Source organism: Lepidochelys kempii, chromosome 1, assembly GCF_965140285.1.
Source record: "Lepidochelys kempii isolate rLepKem1 chromosome 1, rLepKem1.hap1, whole genome shotgun sequence".
NCBI classification, from domain to species: Eukaryota; Metazoa; Chordata; order Testudines; family Cheloniidae; genus Lepidochelys; species Lepidochelys kempii.
Window position 1 is genome coordinate 309,944,235 of NC_136380.1, and position 19,472 is coordinate 309,963,706.

Consider the following 19,472-nt stretch of genomic DNA (forward strand, 5'->3'; position numbering starts at 1 on the left):
GGTTCACTCTTTTCATGATGAAAAATTGTCTTGACTGGCAGAAATGGCAACTTTTTAATTTTGATGTTTTCTAATATTTTTTATTCAGATTCCATATATAAAATAAAAATGTATAATTTTGCCCCCTCTAGTTTGGTCGTTCAAGGCCTCTTGTAACTCAGGCAATGAGTTTCCAGTCAATATCATTGTCTTTTCTCTTCGACAGTCTAGGTTTACAGTGAAGTAGGCAAAGAGATCCTTTTATTTATTTCACAGCCTTATCCCTTTGGATACATCGTTTTGTACAGCCTTTGGGAGGATTTTTCATCCAAAAATAGAATACATGAAACCAAGAAAACAGATAGAAGATTCAGAGCCTCATTGGGAATGCTTGAATCTGCTGGTTCTGTTGATTTCATGTCTGATGCTCTGGGCCCAAATTTCATTATTGATGGCTTTCTACTTTGGTGAATGGAATTTGTATTTTAGGGTCACTGGGTGAAAAAAAATCCCAGTTCTGAAAAATGAAAGTTTCCCTATCCTATACTAGCAGCAAATTACACCATCATCCTTGCCAGCTGAGCTGCACTGACCAGCTGTTGGAGGTTAGAGCCAAGGCTCTGTCTGCTCCCTGCCCTCAGCAGAAGGGAAGGAATAATAGGCACACAGCACCTACTTATTCCTGCATGCCCAGAGCCAAGGTCTATGCACATCTACAGAGGGGTGAAAGGGTGGGTGGAGGGGTTGTTACTCCCCCGTAAGCCCCTGTTAAAGAGTCCAAGTCACAGTCTTGCCCTAAACTGTTCTTTTTAAACTATTCACTCAGCTCTAGTTTCTTCAGGGCAGTTTAATGTGCTGCTGCTTTGTCTTACGCTCCTGCTATAGCCTCTTTTAATTATTGCAACATCTTTAATACTGTCTTGGGTTTTAACTGAATGTGCTAAGAAGTGCAATGTCTGAATTATGAATTACACAGTTTTAGATATGGGATCAAAATACTGAGGTAAAAAGGTGTAAATTAAATAATGAGGTTAAGATTGATTGATGGGACTTTTGCCTGCAAGTTTAAAACAGTTATCACTTTTTTCATTAAAGATGAGTGATAATCAGGAAGTGACATGGCTATCAACACTTAGCTTAGTCATGAAGGCTTTCACTGCTGATGCAGAGCAGATGGAATACTTAGTCTGAATCTTGTTCTAGATTAAGTAGGATGCTTTGAATTTTTTCTCCCAGATGTTTTAGGGTATAATTTACTTGAGGCTACAAGGGATAATTAACACACAGTATGTTACTAGAATGCTTTAAAGCATGTTTTAGATGTGAAAATCATTACACAAATCTTTTCCAATTTAAACTTTTTCATGCAGAAATGTGACAAAACACTGTAATGTGACTGTATACACTTAATGGAACAAGATCTTTAGAAACAATGGCGTCAAGCTTTTTAGATTTTCCTTTTGTTATTTTTATTTATTCATATATTTTAAATAAGCACACCCTGTTAAAATGCACAATGCACTGAGTATCAGGCCAGGATGTTTAAAAATAACTAGTGATTTTTGGTGCCTTATTTTTGGGGTGTCCTCCTTGAGACATCTTAAATGAGCCTGATCTGCAGCAGGTGCTGAGCACCAACACTTGGGCCTGGGAGCAGCCTACCTGACACACCGTCTATCTCACTGTGATAAACAGATGGAGTTGCAGTCAATGAGGGCACTGGTGCTAGATCTCTCTCAATACAGTATATTAAAGCAGAGGTGGCTGCCAGGGTGTTCTCCAGCAGGCTCTGGGATGCCCTCTTGATTCTGATTCAAAATAGCTAAGATCTTCTTCCATTAAGTTGACTGTCAGGTCACACTGGAGCACCCACATTTTTTACCCAGCCTCTGAAGAAAGATAGTGGATTGAGTTATCGGCTATCGCGGGGGTGCTAGTATTTGATTAAGAGCTGCTTCTTAGTAGAAGGGGGACTGAGATTTATATTTCATGTTGTAGTTTAAGTCAGTGGCAGGGTGCTCAGAGCCTGTGTACGGGCGCTTTTTATTTGTCTAAATCAAAATAAAGTAAGTACATAATGGATAATCCCTGCTCAAGACTCCTATGGATGGCCAAAAATCCTCCAAGGCTCTTGCTGATATTCCTTGAGGGAAAATTCCTTCTTGGCCCCAAGTTTGGCTGTCACGTGAATCTCCCTTCTGTATCCTCAACCTCCTTTAATACTCTATGATTTTGTTGTTCATGTAACTATCCTTTTACCCCCCTAGAATCCTAGAGGGGAATCTGTCAGGAGCTATAGGGACAAAAAAATTCAGACACTGATTACAGTTTGAAGGAATAAAAAAAAAAATCATTCCAGGAATGTCTACATATTTCCCAAATGCTTAGTTGAAACAGTTCTCACCCAAGTGTCTGTGGTCTACATTTATGTTTTTCTAGAGAATGCTAACGTCTCCACAGCCTCTTCTTCTCTATACTGTATAGTCTTATGTTATTTAGCTTGTCATCATAGGTAAGGTTCTGCAGAGCTTTGTTCACCAGGGGAGTCCTCAGCTCTGCACATAGGCCGTTTTCAGAATGGAGTAGGAATAGGGAGCAGCATGGGAAATAAAGAGCACAGAATAAAGTTTGAGAGATGGGCAAAGCGTAGAGTGGGGGAGCAATGGGTGCATCTTCATGAAATCAGTGTAAATACATTCACAAGGCTGGGGATGGGGTGAAATGAAAGCCACATGTAAGCAGGGACCACTGTATGGACAGCCATGAAGCTAAAATCAAGGAGATTGAAATTACTGAGGAATGGGATAGGAAAATAATGGAGGAATTTGGGAACTGAAGCAAAAGGGAGGGCTATGTTATCAGAGCGGCAGGAAAAGTAGATATCTAACTGCAGTGTCATGAATGGCCTAGTGAGGGGAGAGATGATGGAGAAGAAGTAGCATTTTTTCCTGGCAGAGGTCTCCTAACCCACAGCAGAATCTACTGTCCTTACCCCAGTTCATTATCCACTGATTCACCTTCAAATCTACCCCTATGTAAACCCAGAATTTTCTCTCCTAAAATTTTTTTCTTAATAGGTCTCATAAAATTGGGTGATAGTAAGAGGGACTGAGTTCTGGCAAGTGGAGCTCCTGTTTTAACATACAAAAGCTGGATATAACTGTTTTTCATTATACCATCACACAGATTAATTATAAGGTATATTTTCTCTGTGCAATCCTATTAATTTGGAGAAACTATTATATGGAAGTAGAATTTAGAATAACAATAACCTCACAAAATGGCAAAAGACTCTAAAACCATTTTAGCCAATGGCTTTCAGCAAATGGAAATTCATAAACATAAAATGAGATTAATATTTTCCCTGAAACAGGTATCTCTTTTTAAAGTTAACCACTTGTGAGTAATGTTTCAAATAGATTAAATGACCCACAGCAAAGAATGTTATTAGCAAGTTTAATTATCTGGTGAGTTTTTTAATTAAGGAGGGTGTGCAGTGCTTAAAGCAGCAGTTGGTTATTTACTTTTTTGAATAGCTTGTTTTATACTCTTAGCAGATGCTACCCATATTCTCTTCACAGCTGGGGTATGGAAATAGACACAAGTAACATTGTGGGCCATAGTTAAGGTTGATTCTATTAGTATTCATCCTTAAACCCTCTGCAACACGGCTAGCATCTGTTGGAATCATAAACTCCCCTGCTTTCAGCTATCTGCATCATGATGACTTCCTTGGTTGTGCTCAGAGTGATGGCTACATTAAGAAGCAACTCCCCCCCCCGCCCCAGTTATAACAGAACCGTGAGCCTCTGTTTTGTTTTCTACGCAGCATATTACCTTTTATTGAATTCAGTACCTGTGGTAGGAAAGGTCTCTCAGTGAGGATTCCAGCTTTGGAGTAGTACAGTACCTAGAATACGAAAGGAGTAGAATCATGTGGATCTGGATGAGTGAATAGGGCAATGGAATTTCATTACACTTGAAAGTTACTGTACGGCATCTACAGTGGTTCCAGGTGCAGATTCACACTCTCTTGGCTCTCACTATGGCTGATGTCTGCTCGATCTTCTGCCTCTGGTACAGGTAAAAGTAGCATAAACTATTTGATCTTCTGGGCTAATGTGCAGGTATGTGGTGTCGTAAATTGTAGGCATAATGTTATTAGTGCAATATAGTGGTGCTTACAGTGAATATTTATATTTTAACAGATGCATTTCAATATTCCTTACAAGAGGTTCTCAGATGTTTAATTTTTTTTATCATATTGCCAATATTCCAGGAAGACATCTCAGAAAACATGTTATATTTGCTATATTTACATATGATTTTTTTCTTTAGGAAATGCTTCCAGACTGCTCACTTTTATTTAGAAGATAACACATCACCTAGAGTGATTTCCACTCCCTCAGCACCAGTCTTCCCAGTTTTAGGTAATTTGTTTTGAAATATTTTATGAATTATCGTTTGTCATTGAAAAAATGTGGTGAATATTAAAGTGTACTTTAATATTTAATACTTTAAACTGTCTAAATTGGCCATCTTGATTATCACTACAAAAAAATTTTTCTCCTGCTGATAAAAACTAATTAGCCTCTCACAGTTTGTACGGCAACTTCAACTTATCTGTATGAATATATATATTTCTTATTATTATACATTCCATTCTATGCATCCGATGAAGTGAGCTGTAGTTCACGAAAGCTTATGCTCTAATAAATTTGTTAGTCTCTAAGGTGCCACAAATACTCCTGTTCTTTTTATTAAAGTGTACTGTCATTAAACAGGATGATCTGGCAAATGGCTTTTGGGTCAATAACCATTCCTCATGCACAGTCCAATAGCTATAAACATGGTTCGATTCACTGCTTGGAAATGTTAGAGTTTGAGATTTTTTTGCACCCCTTTGTATTCATGGAGACAGCTGTACCTGAGCGGGGGAGACACCCTCCGGGGAGTCAGACAATGCTACTGTCATTAGGCTCACCTGAATGTTCTGCAGGAATAAAGTACCTTTAACTTACAGCCAGGGCTCTTTAAGACCCCCTCTGATAGAGGCTGCTTGGGAGATGTGCTGAATGAAACTTTCTACAAAAATCTGTGACCCATATTCTGTACCTCACTACATAAGTAGTGCCACTGAAAACAATGTCATTACTGGGGAGTAAGACACAGTGAGTAAAGGGCACAAAATCTGCCAGGTATCTGTATAGGTAACGAATAAATACATATTATTTATTAAATCTCAAGCATTTGATTACTATTTGTAACTGAAAAGTAGACATTTTTAAAGTGTTCCCTCTTAGCCAAGTGACAGCTGTGGACATGAGGAACATCATATTTTAAATAGTTAATCACAAAACTAATAGGTATATCTCCAGAAATTCAAACAATTCTCTCGAGTGATTTTAGCCTGAATGTCATGCAGAAGTTCCATTTTTGTTTGTTTTGTTTATTTACTTTGGGTTAGCCATTGTCATGCCTTGTTAGAGTAGTTCATGAAAGGCTGTTTCGGTTCCAAGTCAATAACTGTACTGCAGTGTCATTGTGCCATTTGTTTTTACAGGAAATATAACGTTCCACTGTCCTGGGGAGAATTGCATCTGCAGTTGTTTTTGTGTAATTCATGTATGTGTTATGGTACTGGGGATTTTATTTACTAAAAATAGTAATGAATGTTAATTTAAAACAGGTGAAAAGAACCTTTTAAAGTGACAAAAATAGACAGAACTTTTTGTGGAAAACTTCTAAAGATTGCAGAAATAATTCTGACTTACCGTGTTGTGTGATAGATTTTAAGTGAGCAAGTTTTAGATTTCCTAATGCACATGTTTTCTAAAATCATTGTATTTTTAGAACTATTGACATATTATGTAAGGCTACTCAATACACAGTATGTGAAAGGCTCATATGAGTCTAATGTAGGTAAAGTAGTTTGAGCAGGAAAAGCACTATGCAACCGCTAAGTATTATTTTTATTATAACTGAATGCAAACACCATCCATTTCTATTACATACTCTTTATTACTTCTGTGCATTCTCATTAGCATCCATGGGAGATCCACATGCCAGAGATGTACAGAACGTGCCCTAGAGATCTGTAGCATGAATCAGGCCACTCTGGATTGTTGGGGTGGGACTTGGGGACTAGTCCAACCATTTGGACTGTGCCGATGGCACCTGCCAAATAATGATAAGACCTACTCCTGTAGCCAGAACTAGCTGGGGGCCAGCTCAGCACTGCCCATAAAAAACAAGTGCAAGCAACCTCCTTTCTCCTTTACTGTCCATGGCCCCAGTGTTGCCCTTCCCTCCCCAGCTATTGCGCATCTATAGCTAAAGTAGCCCTGAGGGCAAGATGCCACAGGAGCAGCAGGGATTGATTTGTTTGTTTCTGAGCCTGCTTTGTTTTAAGATCAAGAGGTTTCCGTGCTCCAGGAATGCTGCAAATATTTGTTTACACACAGTAGATAGGAGGCCTGGTTGGCATTTGCCAGTCTTGTTACCACTTTAAAAATACCCCTCTTCCCTCCTCAGGGTCTCTGCGGTCATGGTCATAAATGGGCAATATTTTTAGAACACTTTTAAGGTTTGATCCTATGCTCATTGTAGTCAATGGGAGTTTTGCTACTGAATTTAGTTAATGCATGGTCAAACCTTATCTGAAGGAAGCTTTAACAATAGTGTGTGTGTGTGTGTGGATGGATATTGGTGCTTGTTTCTGTGTTCTGAGCTCACTGGAAAACATACTTCATGCCAGAACCCTTCTCCTAGGTGTGAAGATGATATTACACATTTGTGTTTTTCTTAGGCTTGCCTGCCTAATTCGGTTTTAGTATTCATGTCCATTCATGTAAGGGAAAGAGCAGATGGATCTCAATACAAATCAACAAATCCCTGGTAACTGAAGCCTAAAAATATTGGGTGTCCTAAAAGATGAACATCTGTTGATGTAAATAGCTGTTTCTTATGCAATGTAATTGATGTTTCCTTGTCATATCATACAGTTATGAAATTGCTATTGTGAAATAGTCATATGTTTAATCTATGGAAGGCTTTCCATGGAAAAAAAAAGATCTCTCCACTTTAGAGCCAAAACTAGTTAAAATAATGTGGCCCTTTAACAATTAATTAACAGAACAGATGATGTTATTTACAAAGCATATTTCTTTGGGGACCTGCAGATTAAAAATCCTTGAAGGTTTGTTACATGATCCTTAATGAATATTTTGCACATAACTGTTTTTCTGTATTTACATAAAGTATGAAAAAGAGTTTCTCAAATAAAAATATCAGCCTGAGAATTCTGATTACAGCATGTTAAATGCAAACTGAAAAACCCATCAATATCAATTTGTCATATTTATGTGTAAAGCAACTCACAACAGTGTAAATATTTTATTTGTGGTATCCAGAAAGTTTTCCTGGTGTGTGTAATTCCCATTAATGGTAATAAGAGTTACCTCTGAGAAAAAAAGCCTTGGTTAAGAATTGCACTATCAGTCCCTGATCCTGAGAGATTACAGATGCTCAACACGTCTCAGGAGGAGACATAAAATTATTGCCAATAATTACAACCACAGAAACTTATAGGTGTACAACAAATAAAGAAAATTTGCTTGCACAAGTGATTCATTGTGAGTGAAAGAGAGAGAGTAAAAGTTACTTTTGACACTCAAGCTGATACACATGCCGTAATTAACACAGTCTTGTTGGCATGATACTGGCTTAATTTCCTAGTCCGGGGCCCATACAGCTGGCCCCATACACCCAGTTTAATACCACTCAACACAGAGCATTCTGACTCCAGAACCCAGTAATTCCTTCTCTGCTCTCTGTCAACATTACTAAAGAATTCTACTCCGACTGCCTCACTTTGAACCTGCTTCAGCAAATAGCTGAAACTCTCGGCTCTCTTTCACTTCAGTGAGTGCTGAGAGCACTCTTCAATGTACAGGCTCAGCATTTTGCAGGATCAGCCCCTTGTTTGTGGAGGTATCGTGGACATGCAGACATGAGGAAAAGAGAGAATCTTCAAAGGTGGAAAAAGAGCTGGATGGGGAACTTGTATGCCTTATTTCACAGGGCCTTTGCAAAAGTTGTAGAAAGCACCATTATTATGCATCATTTAAACAGTGTTAGAGATGGGTTGTGATTTTAAGAAGAAGACAAGTACCAAAAGCTCCTACGCAGGCTGCATGTTTTATTTTGGGATTTTGTATAGTTTGCCTAACTATAAAGCTTGTTATATATCACTCTGGCTTCTTATCCTTCACAAATGTTTTTTTTTTTTTTTTTTTTTTGTCTTTTCCCACCCCTAAGATGATGTTGGAGCAATTCCAATAAAGCATTTTCCAAAACATGTTGCAGACTTACATGCAAGTAATGGTTTTACTGAAGAATTTGAGGTATGGCTCTATGTCTTCTTTTTAAAGAAAGGCTACAAATAATGTCAGATTAAAATTAATTTGAAAATAAAGAATTAGGGATTCTTTAATGTCAGATGGGATCCAGATTCTGGGACCAATTCTGTAAATACTTATGGACATGAGTACCTTGAACCTATGTGTATAAAGCTAAGAACAAATGTAAGTGTTGACAAATTAATAGATATATCTACTTAGACTTAGAATTAGCAAGTGTACTGATGCACAGTCTTGGTATAGGATAGTGAGAACTTTCAGATTAATCCCATAGCACATATAATTCATTATGTGTTTCACAAAATTGAAAATATTAACTTCATCACATAATTCATTAATTTTACCCTATATAACTAATGAATTTCAATGCATGATAAAATACTCATGTATTTCATGAACAAGCTTTCGAGAAGTCATATTTCCTATATCTAACTAAAAAACTGTAAAATTGAAATAGTCAATCTCACTTCTCTCATCAAAGATCTATTGTTAAAAATCTTGTATGTATTCCCAAAAAAAAGTTTTGTGGAGGCACAGTTAAGATTGTAAATAGATCATCTGTATTTATTATAAATATTATTATGTTATAATTGCATCAAAAATGTTTGAAAATATGGACATTCATTCTTAAACACCCTCTGCTTTATTGTGTTTTCTCTGTCCACTCACAATGTATAGGGGAAAACTCTCCTACGGTCACCTAATTTATCCCATAAACATTTCCTGTATAGGCCATAAGACAACACTCAACACATATGGCCTATAGATAGACTTGGCAGAATTCAATTTTTTGGTCAAGGGTCTGGTTTGTGTCTCACCACAAATAGGAAGACCTTGTACAAACCAGACCCTTGACCATCCCCCATCTCTATTTCCCACTGTTGTCCAGAGACCACAATATAGGGCATTTTGTTCAGACTGTATGGTTGAAAAACGGCATTTTTACTTACAGCACAGTTGTAGATAGGAGTGAGAACCCCAATCTACCTATCTGTTCTTCCAGGTTTATAAAACGCCCCAGAATATGTGCCCTGACTTTCTCTCTGCTCCTGGAGAACTAACAAGATATGCAAGACTCTAAACTGAAGTTATTATCTTTGCAGAGCTGACAAAAGTTAGCTTTTTCAGTTTTTAATTCCTATTACTATAAAGCAAATCCTATTTAAAACCTAATTTACCAGGTCATTAGGCTTTAACCATGACTAGTAACCACATCTCTTATTTTTAACTTTTAGAAAGCCTAAAAGGAAGATGTTTTGGCCTTAAAATGAGTCCCAGAACATTACAGGAACCATAATTGTACTATTTTTAAATGAATGGAATTTATTTTCTGTTTAATAAGGTGCCCCTTATAGAAGATTGAGTTTACTATTTAGTTGAAGCATTCCATAAAATAAAAACTTGAATTAAATGCTGAGAATACTATTATGGATCTTTAAGGGCCTGCTCATGTTACCCTTACTCATTCAAGTCACCCTTACACATGCATTAGGCCCAATGGGACTACTTGTATGCATAAGGGTTGTAGTTTAGAGCCCGAAACTGGTAGAGTTTAGTCACATGAAGATGTAAAGATGCACAATCCTGCTCCCTTGGAAATCAGTTGTGGTTTTGCAGTTAACTTCAATGAGAGTAAGAGCAGGCCTGTAAAACTTAACCCAGTTCCTGGACCAATAACTAAAGGCCTCTGCCCTGTCAATGAGACTACTCATGCATAAGTATTTGCAAGTCCAGAGTCTGACTGAGGCCAAGTCACTGAGATACATACAGATGTCAGTCTTTGTTATGAAAGTTATTTCAAGTTCAGAATTTCTCATTTCTTTTACTTGCATGCATTATGTCAGAAATATTCAACGTTGTTGCTATATTATAAACATATATATTGCATGACCATAATTGTTTTCCATTGTAATATGTATAAGCACTTCTATCCATTTGTTGTGTGCTGTGGAATTTGATTTCTTTACTTTTTTTGCATTCATTCCCTCATTAGACACTGAAAGAGTTTTACAAGGTAAGGAATTATTTCACTGCTTTTTTTTTTTTTTTTTTTTTTTAGCAGAGAACTAGTTGTAAGATAGTTTGGTATATAGTTGTGGTTTTTCATGTTGATTTATTACATTTTAAAACATTGCATGTAAGTTAATATTTATTAAAATAGCATGTGCCTATTTTCTTTTCAGGAAATCCAGAGCTGTACTGTAGATCTTGGTATTACTTCAGACAGCTCTAATCACCCAGACAACAAGAATAAGAATCGATATATAAATATCGTTGCTTGTAAGTGAACACTCTTGGTTATGTATTTTAAAGGTCAGCATAGGGAAGTGTGCACTTATGTATTCTCATGGGGAGGGGGGGATCACAATGGTCTGAAAATTATTGGTCTTGTTCAGTAGTGTTCTGTGAGTACCAGAACAGACTTTCATACCTTTTCAAGTTATTTCTCTGAGATTCTGCTCCCCTACTGAGCTTTTGATAGTGAAACCTGTGTAGGCCTTCTGTGACAAAACAAAAAAGAAATTGGAGACTTCCTTACAATTCCATTATAAAGCCAAAGAAGCTATGTTTTGATTACCAAAGTTAATCCATCTTTGAGCTGGAATAATGACGATGTATCCTCTTTAGCAATCTGCAGAATCCCAGGATCTGTAGTCGCTGCACACACAGAAATATATATTTATCAGTTTTTTAGGTTGTATGTGCCCCGTCACTGAATATAAATCAGGTTCATTAGCTGGGACACATGTTCCAATTGCTTCGCCCCTCTCCATCATGCTAGTAATTCTTAGCTAATGTGTGTATATATTTAGCTCTTTTAATCTTTCTTTAATGTCAGTCCTTTCAGCCTCCTGACCATTTTTGTGGCTATTTTTCTGAACTCTCTCTGGTCTACCAATATTTTTCTGGTAACAAGGCAGTCAGAAATAAATACGGTGTTCTAGGTGCATAGCACCAGAGCTGTATATATAATAGGACCAATTCAGTTGATTTGGCAATGGGAGGTGTAAATTTCACCCCAGAACAAAAGAGGTTCACTTCACCTTATTGAAGATTCACCTTCACAGAACAAAGGTTAGCATTATTTGCTCTCCCATTCTCCCCATTTCTATCCAAAGCTTTACGGGATCACTACTCAGGTGATTTTGGTTATTTCCTGAGAGATGCTCGGATACTATAGTGATGTGTGGCACTGTGAGAACCAATATAGATAGGTTTCTAAAGAGATACATTCTCTGACCATCTAGCCATACATCCTTCCATTGGCTTCAAAGGGAATTGCACATGTGCATCTCACAGGGTGATCAACTTTCTCCCTTCTCTAGGAGATATGTGTTTGATTATTTCCCAACCCAAATCCCAGATGTTAGTTAGCATTTCTCCAGCTGAAATTTTGAATGTGATTCATATTTAAGCACAGAATACTTGCATATTGTTGTTGTACTTCCCGTATAAATATTTTAAAATCCAATTAACGTCTCTCACTGTAAAAGGTTTCCTAAAGAAAAGGAACCATGCTTGCTAGAGTGCTGTGTTATTTTGACTTGTTTTATTGCAGATGATCATAGTAGGGTTAAACTTGCACAACTTGCAGAAAAAGATGGAAGAGTGACTGATTACATCAATGCCAACTATGTTGATGTAAGTACATTTACATATCTATTAATCTGGTCAGGTATCTCCAAGACAGCTGAGGCAATGAGGCATCTAGAGTTCATAAAAATGGATTAATTCTTAAATATATATGCACAAAACAATATAAAAAGCTTCATTAGTAGAAGATTCTTTAAGGATCTGACTTAAATCCACAAACCATCAACATGAAGATAAATCTCAGATTGTATCTTGAACACACGTTTTTGTGTTCAGTTATTGTAGAGGCTTCAGATCAGCTGATGATTTTTTAATACCATAAAGTATGTGGTATGGCAGTACAGAGTGAATATTTCAGTTCTGAATTTCTATATTTTTATATATTTGTAGTAGATACTTAATTCTTCTATCTGTGATAATCTCATGAGATGTGTATGCCATTCGGATAAGGGTCTCAGGGGGACAGCATTTTTTCAGTTTTAGTTACCCTATTCTTTAAACCTGTTATATGTGAATGATACTGGTTTATTTCTTACATGAATATCATAATAGATCTTTTCAAATCATTAGTATGTCAATGTTCTGCCAGGGTATTATTCCCTTTTTTGAAATTTTACACATTAACATAATAATTCCATTCACATTGTATCCGGTTCCAACAGGCTTTATGTGAATGAAATTGTTACAAATAAAAAAATACCTGAAGTTGTGTGGGATTTTCTATTGTATCCATATATAAAATGTCATGTACTCTACCCAAATGCCTTTTTTATAGAAACTGTACATTAACAAGTGTCATTTCTTATATTTTAATTTAGGGCTACAACAAGCCAAAAGCTTACATTGCTGCTCAAGGGCCATTAAAATCAACAGCAGAAGATTTCTGGAGAATGATTTGGGAGCATAATGTGGAAGTCATTGTGATGATAACTAATCTTGTTGAGAAAGGAAGGGTACGAATCCATTTCTTTATGTTATCTACACCAAATGGTTCCTACACATGCCGCCTACGTACATTTCCAATTTGCTATTAGACTCCTATCAAATATTCTATACAAAGGAGAAGTCACAATAATACTTATATACCTCTTTCAAAACATAGTATAAAAGAAAATAATGTAGAACGTTAATACAAATAGAAGTCGTAATGCTGCACCTCAGAATCTGTGTAAACACAGCTGGAAATAATAAATATGGTTTTATGGCTAACAAGGTGTCATCATCTTTGACACTCAATGTCCATCACTGATTGACAGAAAGAGGAGATTTCCAAGGGAGTTCCTTAATAAACTTAAACATTTCACTTAATTATAAAAGCAACAAAAAACAAAAGTATGTGAGTTATAATCTCCAAGCATTATGTGTATGAAAGTAGTTATAACTATCTCTTAAAATTCAGTAAAGGCAAAAGCAAGTTTATAATAACCTAAAATTATAAGAATAACTACATTAACAGACATTTTGGCATTTTGTAACAACTATTTAGGTCTACCCTCTCCAGGCCCCACAGCTACCCTGAGGGTGAGGTGTAGAAAACATAAAATCATCACTGATGAAATTTGCAGCTGACACAAAAATTGGGGGACTGGTAAATAACGCAGAGGATAGGGCACATACATAGGGCAATCTGGATCATTTGATAAACTGGGCACAAGCGAACAATATGTATTTTAATATGGCTAGATGTAAATGTATACATCTAGGAACAAAGAATGTAGGCCATACTTACAGGATGGGGGTCTCTATCCTGGGAACCAGTGACTCTGAAAAAATAATTGGGGGTCGTGTTAGATAATCAGCTGAGCATGAGCTCCCAAAGTCACACTGTGGCCAAAAGGGCTAATGCATTCCTGGGATGCATAAACAGGGAAATCTTGAGTAGAAGTAGAGAGATATTTTACCTCTGAATTTGGCACTGGTGTGACTGCTGCTGGAATACTGTGTACAGTTCTGGTGCCCATAATTCAAGAAGGATGTTGATAAATTGAAAAGGGTTCAGAGAAGAGCCATGACAATGATTAAAGGATTAGAAAACATGTCTTATAGACTCAAGGAGCTCAATCTATTTATCTTAACAAAGAGAAGGCTAAGGGTGACTTGATTACAGCCTCTAAGTATCTACATGGGAAACAAATATATAATAATGGGCATTTCAATCTAGCAGAAAAAGGTATGAAATGATCCAATGGCTGGAAGTTGAAACTAGACAAATTCAGACTGGAAATAAGGTGTAAATTTTTAACAGTGACAGTAGTTAACCATTAGATCAATTTACCAAAGGTTGTGGTGGATTTTTAAATCCAGGTTGGATGTTTTTCTAAAAAATATGCTCCTGGAATTATTTTGGGGAAATTCTATGACATGTGTTATACCAGGATCCTACCAAATTCACACTCCATTTTGGTCAATTTCATTGTCATAGAATTTTTTAAATTGTAAATGTCATGATTTCAGCTATTTCAATCTGAAATTTCACTGTGTTATAATTGTAGGGGTCCTGACCCAAAAAGGAGTTGTGGGGGGGTGGCAAAGCGATTGTAGGGAGGGTTGCAGTACTTCTACCCTTACTTCTGCACTGCTGCTGGCAGCTGTGCTGCTTTCAGAGCTGGGCAGCTGGAGAGCGGCGGCTGTTGGCCGGGAGCCCAGCTCTGAAGTCAGAGTCATATTGCCACCCTTACTTCTGCGCGGCTGCCTGCAGATCCGGGCCATCAGTCAGCAGCCGCCACTCTCCAGACACCCATCTCTGAAGGCAGCAAGGCAGAAATAACGGTGGCATGGGATGGTGTTGCCACCCTTCTGCGCTGCTGCTGGCAGGGCGCTGTCTTCAGAGCGAGGTGCCTGGCCAACAGCTGCTGCTCTCCAGCTGACCAGTTCTACAGGTAGCACAGAAGTAAGGGTGGCAATACCACGACCCCCTCTAAAACAACCCTGTGACCCTCCCCCCCCCCGCAACTCCCTTTTGGGTCAGGACCCCCAATTTGAGAAACGCTGGTCTTCCCCCATAAAATCTGTATAGTATAGGGTAAAAGCACACAAAAGGCCAGATTTCACAGGGGGGAGACCAGATTTCATGGTCCATGACATGTTTTCCTGAATAGGGCCCTAGTTATACAGGAGGCAGATTAGATGATCACAGTGGTCCCTTCTGGTCTTGGACTCTATGAAGCTATGATTAGGACCACAAGATGAGCAGAGCCTGCTTCTCTGGCAAATTCAGTGACAGTTCACCACTGTGAATTTACCATTGGTCAGACCACTATTAATTTCCCCTAGTGCATAGCTATGGTGGAGAAGCCAGTAGCAGAGACGACACAGGAGTGGAGATGCTGCTAGGAGATCCTTGCAATCCACGTAGAGGGATTTATCATCCCCTGGCATCTTCTCAGGGTCCTGACCTGTAGTTGTAGACTCCGTTTCTCCAAGAGACGGCCATCGCCACACAACTGAGGGAAGAACTGTAGGAGAGGCACCACAAATATGCTTTCCTTTTCTGCAGCTTCTTCTATGTCATGGGGTGATCTGGGACTATGAATTCTTTGTAGTTAATACTTAATAGGCTATTTGGTCAATAATTGTCCTTAAGGATTCTTTTCTACAATATTCTTGCTTCTGAAGAGAGTGAAAGAAATGCAAAGCCCAACTTTGAGATTCAAAATAAACACCTGCTCTGATAAGGGGATAGTAAGAGATAACCAGACGCACAGTAAGGGACAAATTCTACCTTTGCTGTGTGTTGGAGTTCCCTTTGACTTCTGAAGATTATAGTGCTCTTAAATTTGTTCATTTTAACTCTGCGGTTTGACACTGTGTTCTCTCTTTATGACAGAGAAAGTGTGACCAGTACTGGCCTGCTGATGGTAGCGAAGAATATGGAAACTTTTTGGTCACTCAGAAAAGTGTTCACATACTTGCCTATTACACTGTGAGGAATTTTACTATTAGAAACACCAAGGTCAAAAAGGTTGGTGATATCCCAAAAGCATGTCCTGGACACAGGGATGTTTTATGATTTTCAGAATCTTATAATGTCAACTGTTTTGATACAAACTTAGGACTGAATTCTGCAGTCCTTACCAAGGCAAAACTCTCATTGACGTCACAGCGAGTTTTACCTGAGTGCTCTCTAAATGTGGAGGTGATGGCCTCACAACTGTGTAACCACAATCTAATGCCCAGTTAGACTTATTAAGGGAAATTGCTATTGAGGCCACATGTTCTGCCCTTGTAGCAAGCAAGTTGAGTGCAGCAGAAATACCACCAGCAGGGGAAGGGCTATGGTCATATAAGTCTGTTGCTGTGGACATCACTTAGACTAGTGAGCCGGGGGAATTCTCAGAATGAAAAAGGCTAACAAAAAAGAAGTAGACTGATTTTAAATCATTTTGTTCAGCAAAGTTTGCTCCATTTCTAGGGCTAGATGATTCAGTTTAAGAGGCAGAGCTGTTCTGGGGAGAGGGAGGAGGTACACTTCTCCGAGCATCCCAGTGGAAATACGAGCTTGATACACACTTAGACCAGTGTAAATCAGGAGTAGCCCTAATGAAGGCAGGTCAAAGCCTGGCCCCACTGAAGTCAAAAGCAGCACGCGTATTGACTCAATAAAGTCAGTGGAAAGACCCCTTGTGTTCCTAATAAGGAAGACACAATTTGGCCATTCTAGTACATATAACTGTATGATTCGCTACCAGTATTCTTAGGGTCTCGTGTGCTTTATGCTGAATAGTGACTATGTTAATTCAATTCCAAAATAGAATATTAAGTATATAAAGGAAACAGTGAGAAGATGGCCTTTCTTTGACTTGGCCTATTGACATATATAACTATTTTCTGTTTCAGGGTTCCCAGAAAGGAAGGTCTAGTGGACGTGTAGTTACTCAGTACCATTATACCCAGTGGCCTGATATGGGTGTTCCAGAATATACTCTGCCCGTCCTCACATTTGTGCGAAAGGCATCATATGCTAAGCGCCATGCTGTGGGGCCTGTGGTGGTTCATTGCAGGTGTGGTTTTTACTGCAGTAAAGTTCACTCTGATTTTTATCTCATTGTTTTTTTGCACAAAAATATTTTTTCAGTGGTGTTATAGGCAGGATTTCACATTAATATTTCATAATTACTAGTGAAAGAACACTAAATTCTTTATCTAGTAGTTGTAGCTTTCGTAAGGCTGACTAATCAACTGGCCGTGCCAGCACTATGAATCGCCTGGTGACTATAAACAATGCGATGCTGCTATGTGCTACAGAAAATTTTTTCTTTTGCAAATTGCTTTTCTTTTTAATTTATTTTGCATGTATATATTGCAGTTTGGGTAGCTAAGGACTTTCCTGATATACGTATTGCAGTAATTGTTTCACTTCTGCCAAAATATGTATTCTAATTTTTTTCAGTTCATATGGTCTTTGGTGCAGGGATGCACTGTAGTTCTAAAAGGAGACTATGCAAAAAAGAAGACTGAATATAGTACCTGCTGAACTATAGCTCTGCTGTTTGTATCATTACTCTGTGCTCTATCAATGGTTTGTCATAGAGGAGAGTTCAAGAGAAACTACTTGAGCTCTGACAATGCTGCAAGTTTTAGGCAGATGTACTGGTAGTGCTCACTGAGACTGAAGCGACCCAGGGAAAGTTGGTTTAAAATGATTTACAGGACCTGGGATTACTTCACAGTACCAGTGAATGACCAGATTATTGGAAAATATATAAGCAGGTTCTGGTTTTCCACTATAGTACCTCATCTTTGATGGAACATTTGAAAAGAGAACCTCCTCATGAATTCTGTCCTTCTAGAGCTGAGACTGATGAAGCCAACAGGTAAAGTTGCCATAGAAAAGCTGCAAGTCGAAGATAATTTGTTTTGGGATGATCTAATTTTACTGAAACATTTTTTGTACTGGAAAAAAATGATCAAGTTTTCTTTGTTATGCTGATATCTCCACCTCTGATTGTTCTTCAGAAGGCCAAAATTGGAGCTTTCCAGAAATACCAACACTCTCCAAGGGGTTGCAGAGAGATCAGCAATATGACAGCCCTCAATAATTTTTTAACAACACTAAATTGTATGGCTTCATTCAGACTTCTCCACTGGGTCATGTACAAATTTCAGGGTTCAAGCTGCAAATAGTTTTATAAACTTTATAAACTTGTTTGTTTGTTTCTGGATTGAAATGGAGTTTAGAAGGACTCTCATGGTATGAGACTAACTTCTCTTGTTGCCTTTCCAGGTTACACTGAGGTGAAAATACTCTTATTTTTATGAAATTTTACTTAATTATTTTCTTATTTCAGTGCTTTTGTTATTTCATGTTTGTCATTTCTAACAAGGGTATATGGTGCCTGATAATCTGTATTTGTATTTTAATGGGTCTAATAGTGTGCTGCTAACCTTGACTTATTCAGTTATACATTACTGTGTTGGTGCCCAATTCTGCACTTTTACATGCATACAATTCTAATTGACATAAATGGAATTGTGACTATATAGCAAAGAACAGAATATTGACTTTACAACTCTAACCCAAACTATTCATGAGAAACCTAAACTAACTGTTTATGTATTGAGGTTTTTATACAACACACATCACTGTGGGATCTAAGACTGTGTTAAATAACTGGATTGTGTTTCATAATCCAGGGATAAAAATATAAATTGCTTCAAAAGTACCTCTTTTTTTTTTAGTTTCTCATGAAAAGTTTTGGTTAGGGTTCTAAGCATAAGCAACAAATTTTGCCTTTGATATGTGCATGCTAAATTGAATGGGATTTGCACAGGTAAGCTGCATTAGGGCAAAATTTGGTGTTAATATCAGACTATGGCACTATCATGAGTCCTAAAATACTTGAACACCAAAGACCTTCGTACACAATCAATAGGATTTTTATAAACTATTGATCAACTAACCCGTGTAAGTTGGCTCCCTTTCTTCCTCTTGTTTATTGAGGAAGGCCTCACACTTTGCTTGCCTTTTTGGGCTATTTCTGAAGAGCAGTAAGATTTCCATTTGCTAGTGTACTTTCATCAGTTCTGATACTTCCTAGGATCTTCCTCAGTGCAATATCTCCTTTGAAAGATCCCTAGGCAGTGTCTGAATTTGTAAGGTCTGGTAAATGTAGCCTCTTGTCTGAAGGGTCACGTGTATCAGCAGAGAGGATTCTGGGCACATCACAGCTCTGAAGTGCACCTGCTTCAAAGGATACCTGGAGCATTAGAGGCCTGAAAGCTGCAAACCAACGGGAAGTCACAAGTCTTGTTTAAACTGGGATATAGGGAGAGTGGTTGAAGGAGATGAGAAATAAGTCTTCCCCTTTAATAAAAGATTAATAGAGAGGAAGGGGGAGAGATTCCTCTTCATCACCTCCCTTACACTGAATATGTTATATGTAATGTAGGTATGTAAGAGCTTGCATTGAAAAACTCATATCTAAGGAGCAATAATGCACCCCATGTGAGTTCTTTCACCCTGCTTCCAACTCAGGAGCA

The 19,472-nt window shown here is 37.9% G+C and overlaps 1 protein-coding gene across 5 annotated transcripts in view; it reads left to right on the forward strand.

Moving 5' to 3' along the window:
• Window positions 1–19,472, forward strand: part of PTPRZ1 (protein tyrosine phosphatase receptor type Z1) — a 194,664-nt gene that overhangs the window by 161,445 nt on the left and 13,747 nt on the right. For 2 of the 5 annotated variants that reach the window (XM_073328200.1, XM_073328202.2), the window contains exons 14-21: window positions 4,318–4,409; window positions 8,299–8,384; window positions 10,393–10,413; window positions 10,583–10,679; window positions 11,959–12,041; window positions 12,812–12,946; window positions 15,820–15,954; window positions 16,830–16,993. In XM_073328200.1, the coding sequence (XP_073184301.1) occupies window positions 4,318–4,409; window positions 8,299–8,384; window positions 10,393–10,413; window positions 10,583–10,679; window positions 11,959–12,041; window positions 12,812–12,946; window positions 15,820–15,954; window positions 16,830–16,993 (813 nt within the window). The remainder of the gene's footprint in view (window positions 1–4,317; window positions 4,410–8,298; window positions 8,385–10,392; window positions 10,414–10,582; window positions 10,680–11,958; window positions 12,042–12,811; window positions 12,947–15,819; window positions 15,955–16,829; window positions 16,994–19,472) is intronic. The other 3 variants (XM_073328201.1, XM_073328203.2, XR_012156806.1) reach the window with 2 other exon arrangements.